This window comes from Mastacembelus armatus, chromosome 6 (assembly GCF_900324485.2).
Source record: "Mastacembelus armatus chromosome 6, fMasArm1.2, whole genome shotgun sequence".
Classification (NCBI taxonomy): domain Eukaryota; kingdom Metazoa; phylum Chordata; class Actinopteri; order Synbranchiformes; family Mastacembelidae; genus Mastacembelus; species Mastacembelus armatus.
In genome coordinates this window covers 22,748,395-22,761,353 of record NC_046638.1, presented here as the reverse complement: position 1 = coordinate 22,761,353, position 12,959 = coordinate 22,748,395, and the positions used below count along the sequence as shown (strand labels likewise).

The window sequence follows — 12,959 nt, the reverse complement described above, 5'->3', positions numbered from 1 at the left end:
TAAATCTGAATGGTCGTGAGATGATGAAGAAAATAATATTTTTGTGACGTTTTGGAAAATTTTTCCTCCTTGGGCCTACAAATAGTTATTCAAATAAAACCATCTGAGAAATATTCAGAAGAAATCTGTCTGAACTGTGAGGAGACTTTTTCTAAGCACATGTTTTTATTAAAATCCTCATCACTACACCAAAGCTGTACTACTTGTACTACTTACTACTGTGAAAGTATTAGTTACTTCCCACCACTTGTGTATGACTAAAAGCTGAAAGAGAAAACAGAAACAGAAACACACCATGGAAACTGCACTACCATATGTGGACACATTTAAAACAGGTGTATGTTTCATTTATGATATGGTCCATTATATTCTTCCATAAACCTCTAAAGGCCTGTACGTGTCCACATTTCTACTATTACAGATTCATTGTGATGGACAGTTTCCTCTAACTAAAGATTTGTGTTGTTCAGCGGCTCAGCTCTGAATAAAAACAAAAACATGTCACTGAGCGGAATTTGCTCACAGCCCTGACAGCAGCAGTCTCCTCCCCCTGAAGTGGATGTGAAGAGGAGCACCCTCCGGTCTGGGTGACATACAGGAAGAAGTTGAATAAGTCTTTAAAATAAAAATAAAAAACACACAGCGCTTTCTTTAAAATCGCCAGCAAGTTGTTGCACTTTTCGCTTGTTGTCACTGGACTTGCTGAAATGCAAATCTGGAAGGATAAAGGTGAATTTGAGGACTGCTGCTGAAGTGGAGGCGCTACAATGTGTGGATTACTTCCCCCGAAGAGAAGTGCTGGTCGTTCATAAATGGAAAAGCAGGAAAAATCTTAGACGTCTTTTTAGTAGAAACATGGCAGAGCACAGGTCCAGTTTTCTGCACATTGGAGACATCGTGTCTCTTTACGCGGAAGGCTCGGTCAATGGCTTCATCAGCACGTTGGGGTATGTTCCTCCTGTCTTCTTCTCACTTCTCGCTCACTGGGGACTGTATATGGCTCAGTCCTCTTCTGTGTGCTGTCTTTAATTCTCTCCTTTGACGTCTGCCAGGGGCCGCATCGGTGTTCATTTATGTGCGCTGCTCAAATCAGAACTTAACGCGCAACTTGAAACCAAGGCCTGTCTGCGCGCAAACTGCTTGTCAGGAAATTCTTTATGTTTACGCAAATGTAACAGGAATGCAAAGCAGGCTGTTACCCAGGTACACTAGCGATAAGCAATGTTTTGGGTCCCAAGCTGGACACGGGAGGCCCAGAAAATGCAACGAAATGAGGGGGGTGTCAGGGGAGGAGTAAAATGTCACTTTGCTTTCATTCAGTTGAAGTAGGGACCACAGGTTGTGATCGGTTCCCCTGCTGCTCACTACATGTCACCTGCAGCACAGACACAGATTTTTACCACCGTATTCAGAGACCTCCACTGGTATTTGGACTATGTCTGTTTAGAGACTTTCTGTCTCCCCTGACAAACGTGGAAGTAGGCTTTTTATAGCGTTTACTTATTTATTGGAGTGAGTGATTAAGCCTTTCCTATGTTGAATTTGTTATGCACACTTTAAAGTGTGTTTTGTCCGTGCTGTGTAATCTAATATAATCAATTTTGTGCACTGCATTTTGCTTTTGGAGAAAGTGATATGGAAAATCCTAAATTTGAACCTGGAGGCTGCCAGGTTAGTCTCTACATTTTCATTTAAAGTTTCTGTTGCAGGTAGACTGTAGCCTAAATGTCATGGGTCACAACCAAAAAGCCCAGAAACCTCAAAATAAAATGTTCTTTTTCTTTTTTTTATGTAATGTCAAGGTTCATGCAGTCGCCCAGTCAGTTGTCAGTGTAACTTCATGTTTAAAGTTATGTGTAGGTGTAATGGAAACTACTTTGTCATTCTCTACACGGCTGTATAAAAAAAACAGCATGAGCAGTTTTATGGCTGTAGTTCTTCCTGAGCTGAAAGCTTCAGTACAAGGTGAAATGCCTCAGTGATTCTGGCTGCACACTGGCCTCTGAGTCTGCAGAACAAGTGTGGAAGGTATCGACTGGCCCTGAGGAATGAGCCTGCCCCACCCTCCTCTCTTTTCCGCACTCTCTTTCTCACTTTGTCTTTTGTTGTTTTTGATCAAATGGCAGCTGATGTTTGTACCTTTACTTACAACCTGGTTGTTCACAGCAAGGTTTCCTGACTGGCTATCTGCAAGAGTGCACAGGGCCGACCTTGCATCTTCTGCTACAAAGCTCCCTAAAATATAAAGGATAGTGCCAGAAGCAGAACGCTCACACATGGGCTGTAAAATTAAAAATGGCAAAGTTGCTATGAAGCAGAGCAAAGAAATCTCATCAGCAATTCTGTAACTCCTGTAGTTTGACAAGCTTGCTGACTGTTTTATCAAGCACTGTGCTGTACCAGAGCTCACCAAGGTCCAAGAGCCTGCAGGAACCTCCCTGAGCCACTACCCCTGTGGGCACAATGTAACCTCATTTACATGAGACTGCTCATGTCTGTGTTTGCTTAGGATGACATTAAACATTCCTCACACACCTTAGATTGTAAACACTCAAGCCAAATGACCTTTACTTTCCTTATAGGCTCATTTGTCTGATACAGATCCACCAGTGACTTTGTGCTTTCCCAAGTCCCCTTTGGAGATCCGTGCTATTTTTCTATTTCACAGTATTGGTCACTCAGTTCATTTTGTTGTGGACATGCAGATAAGAGATAAAATAATTCTGTAACCATTAATTTAGTATTTTTGTATGTGAGAGAGAGAGAGAGAGAGAGAGAGAGAGAGACTGCCTGCTGCCTGCTGCCTGCTGCCTGCATGTGTATCAGTATGTATCAGTGAGTATGTGTGAGTGACTTGGATTACTGTGCTGCTTCATCAGCAGGTTGAAACATGCAGTAAAAAAAGTCGTTCAAACATATTGGTGCACTTTTCCAGTGAATCATTTTCCTAAAACTCATAACAGAAGTACTGCTGCTGTGTATTAAATACTGCATATTGTTGTCTCAGTCTCCTTCATAGAAGTGAAGCTATAATTAGCCTGTTTGTGTCCAGCCTTGTCGATTTATCTTTGGTTCATGTTTAACTCAGTTACAGAGCAGTGTATTGCATTTGCTGTGAGAGCCAGACACTGTCAAACACCTGGCGCTCTGCAGACTTCAGGTTACTTATTTATTGGCTCAAAAGTCTTACCCAGGCAGCCTTCCTGTTTAGCCACTTAGCAGCTGATAATGCTTCCTGTTGGGCTTTATTGTTCCAAATTAAGATGAAACCCTGACACAGAGTTGGAGGAGATAATGTACAGCCCATGGATTGACAGTGTTCAAGTGTCGTGGCATAAATAGGAAATGGCTCAGCTCACTTCAGAGGGGCTGCCAGCTTTGTATGAATCAGAGGAATTGTGCATTGCATTATGTTCCTCCTCAGTGGATGGGATGAATGGAAGTGCTTGTGCACCCTGCCTTTTGGTGCAAATGGAATGAAGGGAATGGGACGATATGATATCAAATCTGTGACATAGTATATATTTCAACAGATAAAGTTTGCATCTGTCTGATATAAAGCCATCAGTGCTTCTAATGCTGCAAACCTACAAACACTTTTCAGAATTCAATAAGCAACAAACAGGAAAATGTCTTCAAACACTGTGACCCTTGTTAGAGAAGTGGATTTCCACACATGCATTAACCCAGTTCTAGACCTGAATGTCCCTTTGCTGCAGATTATGTGAATTTTGTGTTTTTAGGCATGGTTTGGTCACGTTCTCCTAACCTGGGGAAACCAATTTTCTGAAGGCGGATTAGAAATACTCTAAAATGATCCTATGTCTTAAATAAAACTGTGAGTGCAGGTAATTCAAATTGATAAATTATTAGATGTGTTTGTTTTGAGTGAACTTTTTAAATACATTATTATCTTTGTCAGATCTTATTTACTGATGTGTTTACTGGTCTACATATCTTTCATCATGAACTTTGTATCTGTAACTGTCAAATGTGTAGCTACATTTGTCATTTGTGAATTTCACTGATCTGCTGTGCGTCATGAAGCCATAAGTGACTCAATGACACATCCATGGTGTGTAAAACACTCACCAACTAGCAAACAAAAGGGCTGCTGTGGGTTACAAGGCAGTTAGTAACTCCATGACACCCTTCCAGTGCCCTCTAATCAACCCTGCACAGAAACCACAGTAGTTTCCTCTGGTGGCAACAGACCACCACACTTTGTTCATGCTCCAGAAAGTTGGCTTTTCATCTGTGATCAGTACAGTGTGCAGTTTTTTTAAAAGTCCTAATATGCTTTGAACACATAATCTAAAATGTTTTTCTTTCCATTTTCACTCTGCACTAAATGTGAAAGTCACAGAAACCTCAATGCCACTTGCCACTGCACATCTTCCAATGCTGAACCAAAAAGCTGAGATCACAATAGTGTTAATTAGATGAGCTCGATCCAGAAATGTTCAGAGCATCAGTCCAGCTCTGAGGAGACAGATAGGCTGCCAACTGCACTTTTCATCCTGCAGGTGGCCTGTCAATGGGAGAGCATGTGTAGTTTAGAACTGTGTATTCAAATGTTCGGTTCTTATGATAATAATCTGAGATTCTGTTTTGTGTGTTTGCACTTGTCTGTGAAACCACAATCTACATTAGGTTATGTACAGTTCCTGACAGGCGATTTACAGGCAGGTAGAACCGTTTCATGACAGTTTAGATTCAACTCTCATGGATTTAAAGTACAGTGAGTCCATTTTTATTATTTTAACTACTTTTCTTTTTTAACCACAGGCTGGTTGATGACAGGTGTGTGGTCCAACCAGATGCTGGAGACCTGGCCAACCCACCAAAAAAGTTCAGAGGTGTGTAGACATGTACTAGTCACACTGGTTTGAGTTTACACACATTCACGCGAACACCAACACTATGTTTTTTTAAATGTCAAGGCTGACGAGATCCAGTGCACTAAGTGTTGTTTAACACAACATTGTGGGTTTAGAGAATATTTCATGTGTTTAACCATTAGCCTCAAAATGCTGTTTCTCCACATTAAGACCCTGTGTGCCTGAATGCCTCTCCCCTCCTCTACAGATTGCCTCTTCAAGGTGTGTCCCATGAACAGATACTCAGCCCAGAAGCAGTTCTGGAAGGCAAAACAAGGCAAACAAGGAAACAACACACAGGGAGACCTGTTCAAGAAATTACAGGTAGAAACTTTAGTCATCAGTCTACATCCTGACCTTTCATTTGCATCTCAGCGCTTTAACAAATCTGTTTTGTTACTCAGCATGCAGCAGAGTTGGAACAGAAGCAGAACGAGTCAGAGAACAAGAAGCTCCTTGGAGAAGTTGTCAAATACAGTAATGTTATCCAGGTACACATCGTGTCTTTACCAAATACCTATTGTATAAGATTGTCTTGAGTTCAAAGCCTTTTGTTTTTCTTGTGTACCAAGGTTATAATACTACACAGTTTTGGCAGTTCACAGTCATTGTGTTTTGTTTCAAGCTCTTGTGTTTGTGTTTGGTGTGAGGAAAGTTGGTTAATTGAGAATATAATCAGGAGACGAATCCACAATGAAAATAAACTGGTTTCCTATATAATATTATAGGAATGTGTATTTAGCTCCCGATCAATCAACTACAGTGGTAAAATTCTGCTTGCACATAATTGCCACAAGTAAGAATATTCTAACTATAGGTTAGGCTTATCTACATATTTGACTTGCATACTGACGTAACACTTTTAGTGCAGGAGCTTTACACTTACTGGAGTGTTTTTTAGAGTGTGGTATTAGTACTAATGTGAATGTGTCTCCACCACTGCTAATGTCACACCTAAACGGCCTGATCTTTCTGTCTCAGCTCCTGCACATTAAGAGTAATAAGTACCTGACAGTGAACAAGCGTCTCCCTGCGTTGCTTGAGAAGAACGCCATGCGGGTTTCTTTGGACCCAGCTGGGAACGAGGGCTCATGGTTCTACATACAGCCCTTCTGGAAGCTCCGCAGTGAAGGAGATAATGTAGGTTTCCCTCTTCTTGGAATCATGTTTCTATAGACACATAGTACTGTACATCAACTTGTTATTCCTCTCTATCTGGATAGTCAATTAATTGTTTGTCCTGTTTGAATAACATCTGGTTTTGTCCTTCCTCTCTGGCTTTAGCATCCTGTGGTTAAAGGTATTGCTCTTGGTTGCGCATGGTGTTTGTGCATTGTTAGGTTAGAGATTACCAAGTCAAAGCATGAATGCACCCATTGCATGTAGACTTTTAAGTTGAGCCTGAGAAGTATAAGTGTTACATTTTATGTACTGTATGTCACTGATATTGATTCATAATAGCTGAAATGCTTTTCCAGCACAGCATTGAAGTAAATATAAAGACCACCCACTTTTAAAGTCAGTGTATGCTTTTGTATGGCTCCCTAACATGAGCTACAGTTGACCATGCAGTGTCAATCATAACTTATATTATGCCTGGCATGTATTATACAAGCAGAGCCAGTGCACCTTTCAGTCACCACATCTCTGAATGCTGCATTCATGTCCACTTATGATGGCATGAATAAACCTGTTTGCTGTGAACAGTTCAACCTCTCTGAAGTGAAGCTCAGCCCAGGATGTTTGCAGAGCTGAGAAAAAAATCCCTTGCATGGATACCCCCTTCATTTCTGTTTCATCCATTTGAACGGCATTGGATGTTTACAGACCAGTATCTCCTGCGATCATATGACTGTCTCTAATTGGGTTCAAGGTGGTGGTAGGAGACAAGGTGGTGCTGATGCCAGTGAACGCAGGGCAGCCTCTTCATGCCAGTAACATTGAGCTGCTAGACAACCTCGGCTGCAAAGAGGTGGGACTGTAGTTTGTAGTTTATCTGATCTAGTTTTAATTTAATGATATGACATCTTAGTCCATAAAAGTGCCTGTGTGTATTGCCTGAGTGTCACTGAAAACTTGGTTTCATGTTGTACTTGCCCCCTATGCTGCAGGTTAATGCACTCAACTGTAACACCAGCTGGAAGGTCACCTTGTTCATGAAGTTTAGTGACTACAGGGAAGATGTGCTAAAGGGGGTATGGTGCTGTATTGCTTTTAATTCTGTTTATTTACTCATTCATGCATGTTAAAGCAGGATTCATTGAAGAAGTTACATGTTGTTAGAGAAACATGTTAAAGCAGATATCATGCAGCAGCCCCATGTTTTCTATGTGTCCTGTGTCAGGGTGATGTGGTGAGGCTGTTTCATGCTGAGCAGGAGAAGTTTCTGACCTGTGATGAGTACAAGAATCAGCAGCATGTCTTTCTCAGGACCACACTGAGGCAGTCTGCCACCTCTGCCACGAGCTCCAAGGCTCTCTGGGAGGTCGAGGTAAAGTATATACGTCTTTCATTAAGAGAACATTATTTACTTTAACTGCTTTATATAGTTTTTTTTGGTAATTTTTCCTGTTTTGGTCCTTGAACAATATGAAATGAAAACATATGCTTTGTCAAACAACAAATATTCATTAACTTTGTACAGCTCCAATAAGCATAAATCAACAAATTATGTATTTTTAAACAGTCACATTTTAAGGACCATTTCTCAACTATCGGCCTTATAAAGTTTAATGCATATTATTTTCCTGTTTTACTTGCCTGTGTGCCACTGTACTTCTCTGTCATGCATGTCTGTTGTACTGCATGTTCCTCTTTATCAGCTTACACTAAGTAGAAGTTCCTGTTGTCCCTCTGTTGGTCGTGCCAGAATGTACTTATGTTACCATATCAGTTGTTGGGATGTAGTTATGCCAGTATGACCAACACTGTTGTACTTGGCACATACAGTATGATGACTCTCATTCTGACTCACTCTAACACCACAGTGATAGGCCAAACTGACTAGGAGCTAAAAATGAAGACATGTTCAATGTGGTTTGTGAACTAATTCTAAACTGGAGAACATTTATAAGAAATTTTGCTTTGATTACAAACAAATGTTCTGTTTTTGTCTGCTGACCAAATCAACAAATCAATGTACAGTATGCACAGATTGAGAGTAACCTGAAAAATATGAAGTGTCCCAAACGTCCTTCTGCAGTACAAGACATAGAAACAGTTTCAGACAAGCGCTGACTGACAGTACAGCACATAATTATGGGAGAAAACAACACAATTATCAGTGAACAACAACTCATGCTTTTACATGGATGATTTATTATTTTGCGTGCCCTGGCAGGTCGTGCACTATGACCCCTGTAGAGGCGGAGCTGGCCAGTGGAACAGTCTCTTTCGCTTTAAACATCTGGCAACTGGAAATTACCTAGCAGCTGAGGTGAGCTTCACAGTTTAGATCGTCAGAGCCTCTGTTTTCATTTTGCCGTTGTTTAATTGTAGAATACTTTCACTAAACTAAATAACATCTAAATCTCTTTTCTTCAATTTTGAGAATCTACAATATATGTTTAAGTGTCTGAATAAGCAGAGTTGAAGGGGATTTTAGGTGATGTGCTGTAGATGGCAGTGTTCCCACTGATATAGCCGCTATTGTTCATCTATTGCTGTGGAAAAGTTTGGATTTGGGTGATGGGGCGATATTAATAGGATGATCATCAGAGCTTTCTAAGTCACTGACTGCGCAATTTCTTTGCAGATGAACCCTGATTTCAAAGACAACATGGTGGAGTCCAAAGGAGAGGTGAGTCATTGAACAGTCACACACAGCTGGACACAGAGAGGTGTTTTACTAGCCACTGTTTGCAGATATATATCTTAGATGCCATGTTTATATTTACAATGAGGGCAAGTGCAATAATTTGCATTTTACAACACAGATGAGTCGCATTGAGAGAATAGAGAGTTAGTGACCAGGAGAGAAAATTCTAACATTTTCAGTGGAAAGAAAATTTATCTCAGCAGTTGTACATCATCTCAGCAACTTGAGGCTCTTCTCTGTCTCATCATCTTTTGGTTATGCAATACCACCCGTTCTCTCACACTCACAAAGTACTTGTGCACACACAAACTCTGGCAAACTCTGAATCTATATCGAGACATATTTTTCAGCTCTTAGCTACCTTCCTCATTTGTATTCTAGCCGTGCAAGAAACAAGCACACAAACTCTCCCAGCCTCACACACTTTCTCGTGCACATGCTGAATATCAGACACACAGGGGGCTCCTTACATAACGTCTGGGTGTGGGGGTGCCCTGCGAGAGGGGATGGAGGGGGAGGCAGACGTGCTGTCTGCTCTGCTCCACTCGCCTGTGCTAAGCTGGTGGGGTGAGTCACCAGCGGAGGGGAGGGCAAGGAAAAGGGGAGAGGAGTGGGAGGGTAGAGAAGCTGAGGCGTGGAGGCAGTTCTGGGGAGCTTCCCATTGACATGCAGAGAACAGTGGGAGAAATTAACCCTTGCCATTATCTGCTGCATCTGCACAGCACAGACTGGAGGAGCCTACGTACTGCAGTGTCTAACACATCACACAGTAAAGTCGTGGCTCTGTGGATGCGTTGCTCTATAATTTGACACTTCATTAGAGTGAGAATCTGTGACCGTATTGTTTGGCTCACATCTCTTTGTCCTCTGCTATAGATTTTATCAACAGTTGGGCTCATTTGTCAGTATTTACATGCGTGTGTGGAAAGATAAGGCAACGTGACACAAAACAGTTTAGACCAGAGGAAGATATAGATCACTTTTTAGATATATGAAGTGTGTGTTAATATAATTTAAATACTGTGGGTAGGTAGCTGAGTTAGTGTCCTGCTGCTATAAATAATGATTGCTAACATGACAACTAATTCTTTTTTAGGAAAATATACTGCTCAATAAAACCATGTGACTTATTCTGTCGACTTGTTTTGGCTGACCACCAGTTTAAAAACCTAAAAGATATTTATTATGTTATGGGACAAAGTAAAGTAACATATCATCATGTTTGATAAGCTGGAAATAGTAAATATTTATTATTTTTGCCAATATAATCAATTCATTGATTAATCATTTAAGCTGTGAACTGAATATTTTGGTATTTTTGATTATTGGCTAAGAATAAACTATAGAGACATCACTTTGGGCTTTGATAACGTGTTACTTCATATTGTGTTTTGTTGATTTGCAGACCTCACAATTATTGCAGCCATTAAAGTGGTAATTAATTTTTGTTCTATAGACTTGAATGTGTACTTTATTTTCTCCTGTGAGACTGTGTGCATGCACATGCCTGTTATTGCTCACAATATGGGGACTGAAACCTGAGTCATATCTCACTGACACTCTCACTGTGAGAGCTCAGCCTGCAAAGTACATCACTTAATTTTATCATGATGTTGTTTAAGGTAAAACTAAGGCTAGGGTTATAGGAGCATTAGTAATATTTAAGCTCAGGATAACACCTCAGGATATAAATGTAAATCAATATAAAGCCCCCATGAGAAATGAAAACATGCGTGTCTGTGTGTTCACTGCAGAATGAGACAGATACTGTGTTCTACAAGAGGAAGCATCAAGCAGCAGAGAGGATTGCTTTCACCCTGGTTTCTGTTCCCCATGGGAATGACATTGCTTCTCTGTTTGAGCTGGATGCCACCACTCTGCAGCGGGCCGACTGCCTCGTGCCCAGGTCAGTCACTCACATGGGGCCAATGGTAACAATAACAACTTACATCTGTTGTAGCTGTATCCACAGGGAGCATTTTTCACTAGAGTTCACACCACAGAGCACAGTAGTTCTTGTCAGAAAATGTGCCATGAGGGTGAGATAATGCCCAAACCATCTGCTGTTGTGAGTTTTCTTCAAGTACTTTAGTGTCATTTTGTTGTTAGTAATACAGCAATCTGAAATATACTTACACTTGTTACTGGGTAATTTCCGGGTAACAAGTGAAACTGAAACAGAAATTGTTTAAATTATTCTCATCCACATGGCAGTAAATTGCACTTAGCCTTTTTCATAACAAGACAGAGAGTCTACAGTCATTGTAAGGAGCCAATGAAGCTACACCTGTTTGCATGTCTGCATGCTAGCATTTGCTAATTTAAATTAAACACAATGTAAAGTGAAGCAGAGAAAAATATTTTTCAGGTATCTGGTCTTAAATCAAAGAACTGAACAAAGTAAGAGAGGTGATGATTGATAAATGAAAAAGCACCAAGCTTTGTGCCAAATCATCCAGTAGAACTTGAGTTATTTCACTAAGTGGGTGAAGACTTTGGGTCTTTGTCAGAGGATCACTAAAGTCAGTAGGATCCACTCACTGTAAACTATGAATATTTTCACAAAATGTTATCACAACTCATCCTGTATTTGTTGAGATACTTCAATAAAGCCAAAAATAGATAACACATTATTAAAACTGATTGATCTACTAACATTGCTAGTTCATTGCTAATCAACTAAAACTAATATCTGCCATAAATAATTTGTTGTCTCTTTTTTTTAAGAAACTCCTACGTGAGGCTTAGACACCTCTGCACCAATACCTGGGTGACCAGCACCAGCATCCCCATCGATGTAGAGGAGGAGCGGCCAGTTATGCTCAAGGTCCACATGCACCTGCACTTTGACACACTCACATACTCAGAAAAGTAAAACAAGCACAGATACCTTACTTAGACATTTCTCTTGTCACGATAGATCGGAACCTGTCACAATAAAGAGGACAAAGAGGCCTTTGCCATCGTGTCTGTTCCACTGTCCGAGGTCAGAGACCTGGACTTTGCCAATGATGCCAACAAGGTGTTAGAATCCACAGTGATGAAGCTTCAGTGCAGCAAGATTACTAATAATGAGAGGAGGTACAGAGACATGAGAATGATGACACAGGTCACACAACACAATGAGCAGATTATTATATTATTATTATATAAATTCCAGGTTTGTGACTAAGCTCCTGGAGGACCTGGTTTTCTTTGTGTGTGTGGTACCGAACAACGGCCAAGATGTTTTATCTGTGGTCACTTCTACACCCAACCGAGAGAGGCAGAAACTCATGAGGGAACAGAATATCCTTGCCCAGGTCAGCACAAGTACAAACACACATTTCTGTCCTTTGTGTAGAGACAATGCAGAATGAGCTGAAGTGTAATAAAAGGTGATGCCTTAATTGTATTGCATTTCCATTTGTGCAGTATTTTCCAATAAGTACAGATCAGCTATAAGAAGTGTATCAAAGTATTTTATTTCTCCAGTGTCTAAATGCTTGGTTGGTTTTCTTCTTCCAGATCTTTGGCCTCCTGAAAGCTCCGTTCATCGATTCTGGTAAAGGTCCGATGCTGAATTTGGATGAGCTGGGAGACCAGCGCCACACTCACTATAAGTATATGTTAAGACTCTGCTACAGGGTGCTGCGACACTCCCAACAGGACTATCGGAAGAACCAGGCACGTTTCATGTTTTACACAAGACAAATAATGTGTTCATTTAATTTTCACCAGGCTGATTAATGTGGTGACTATCACCAAGATGAGTATAGAGAGGTGGCCTTTAACACGGAGATTGTCAGTAGAGATTCTGTTGCTAGTTATTTTCAGTCAGGTATTGATATTAGCTAGTTAGCTATTGATTGAACATTTGCATTATCTTCTGTAACCTTGGTTCAGTATTTCTAATAGTTAAACATTTTGTTTGTGAAGTTGACTATTACCTTTCAGGGTTGTGGGTTTAATCAGAAGGGTCAAACGGTAACATTATTGCTGAGCTGGGCACAAAAATAGGTGAGGTGTTAATTGGCAGCACCATCACCCTTGAAGAAAGCAGTCAGCTGTTGAATAATTAGCTTGTGTCGAGCTGCTCTGTGGCTAACAGGATGCAACAGGCAGCTCTCAGATATAACTTCATAGATGTGAATCAGTTTTTTATGTTATCTTGTTCAACAAGTTCTCCCTGGGTAATGGTTAAACAAACACAACCTCGATGCGATGATTCATCACCCTATTGTGCTTCTGTATTGCTCAGGCTTTTTCTTTCAACTTCACTT

The 12,959-nt window shown here is 40.6% G+C and overlaps 1 protein-coding gene across 1 annotated transcript in view; it reads left to right on the top strand.

Moving 5' to 3' along the window:
• Positions 1-545: 545 nt before the first annotated feature.
• Positions 546-12,959, top strand: part of itpr2 (inositol 1,4,5-trisphosphate receptor, type 2) — a 50,141-nt gene continuing 37,727 nt past the window's right edge. Inside the window, exons 1-15 of the mRNA XM_026310382.2 lie at positions 546-947; positions 4,789-4,859; positions 5,089-5,204; positions 5,285-5,371; positions 5,862-6,020; positions 6,754-6,852; positions 6,992-7,075; positions 7,225-7,371; positions 8,221-8,316; positions 8,635-8,679; positions 10,452-10,603; positions 11,425-11,524; positions 11,618-11,778; positions 11,858-11,999; positions 12,205-12,363. Of these exons, the coding sequence (XP_026166167.1) occupies positions 856-947; positions 4,789-4,859; positions 5,089-5,204; positions 5,285-5,371; positions 5,862-6,020; positions 6,754-6,852; positions 6,992-7,075; positions 7,225-7,371; positions 8,221-8,316; positions 8,635-8,679; positions 10,452-10,603; positions 11,425-11,524; positions 11,618-11,778; positions 11,858-11,999; positions 12,205-12,363 (1,710 nt within the window). The 5' untranslated portion in view covers positions 546-855. The remainder of the gene's footprint in view (positions 948-4,788; positions 4,860-5,088; positions 5,205-5,284; positions 5,372-5,861; positions 6,021-6,753; positions 6,853-6,991; positions 7,076-7,224; positions 7,372-8,220; positions 8,317-8,634; positions 8,680-10,451; positions 10,604-11,424; positions 11,525-11,617; positions 11,779-11,857; positions 12,000-12,204; positions 12,364-12,959) is intronic.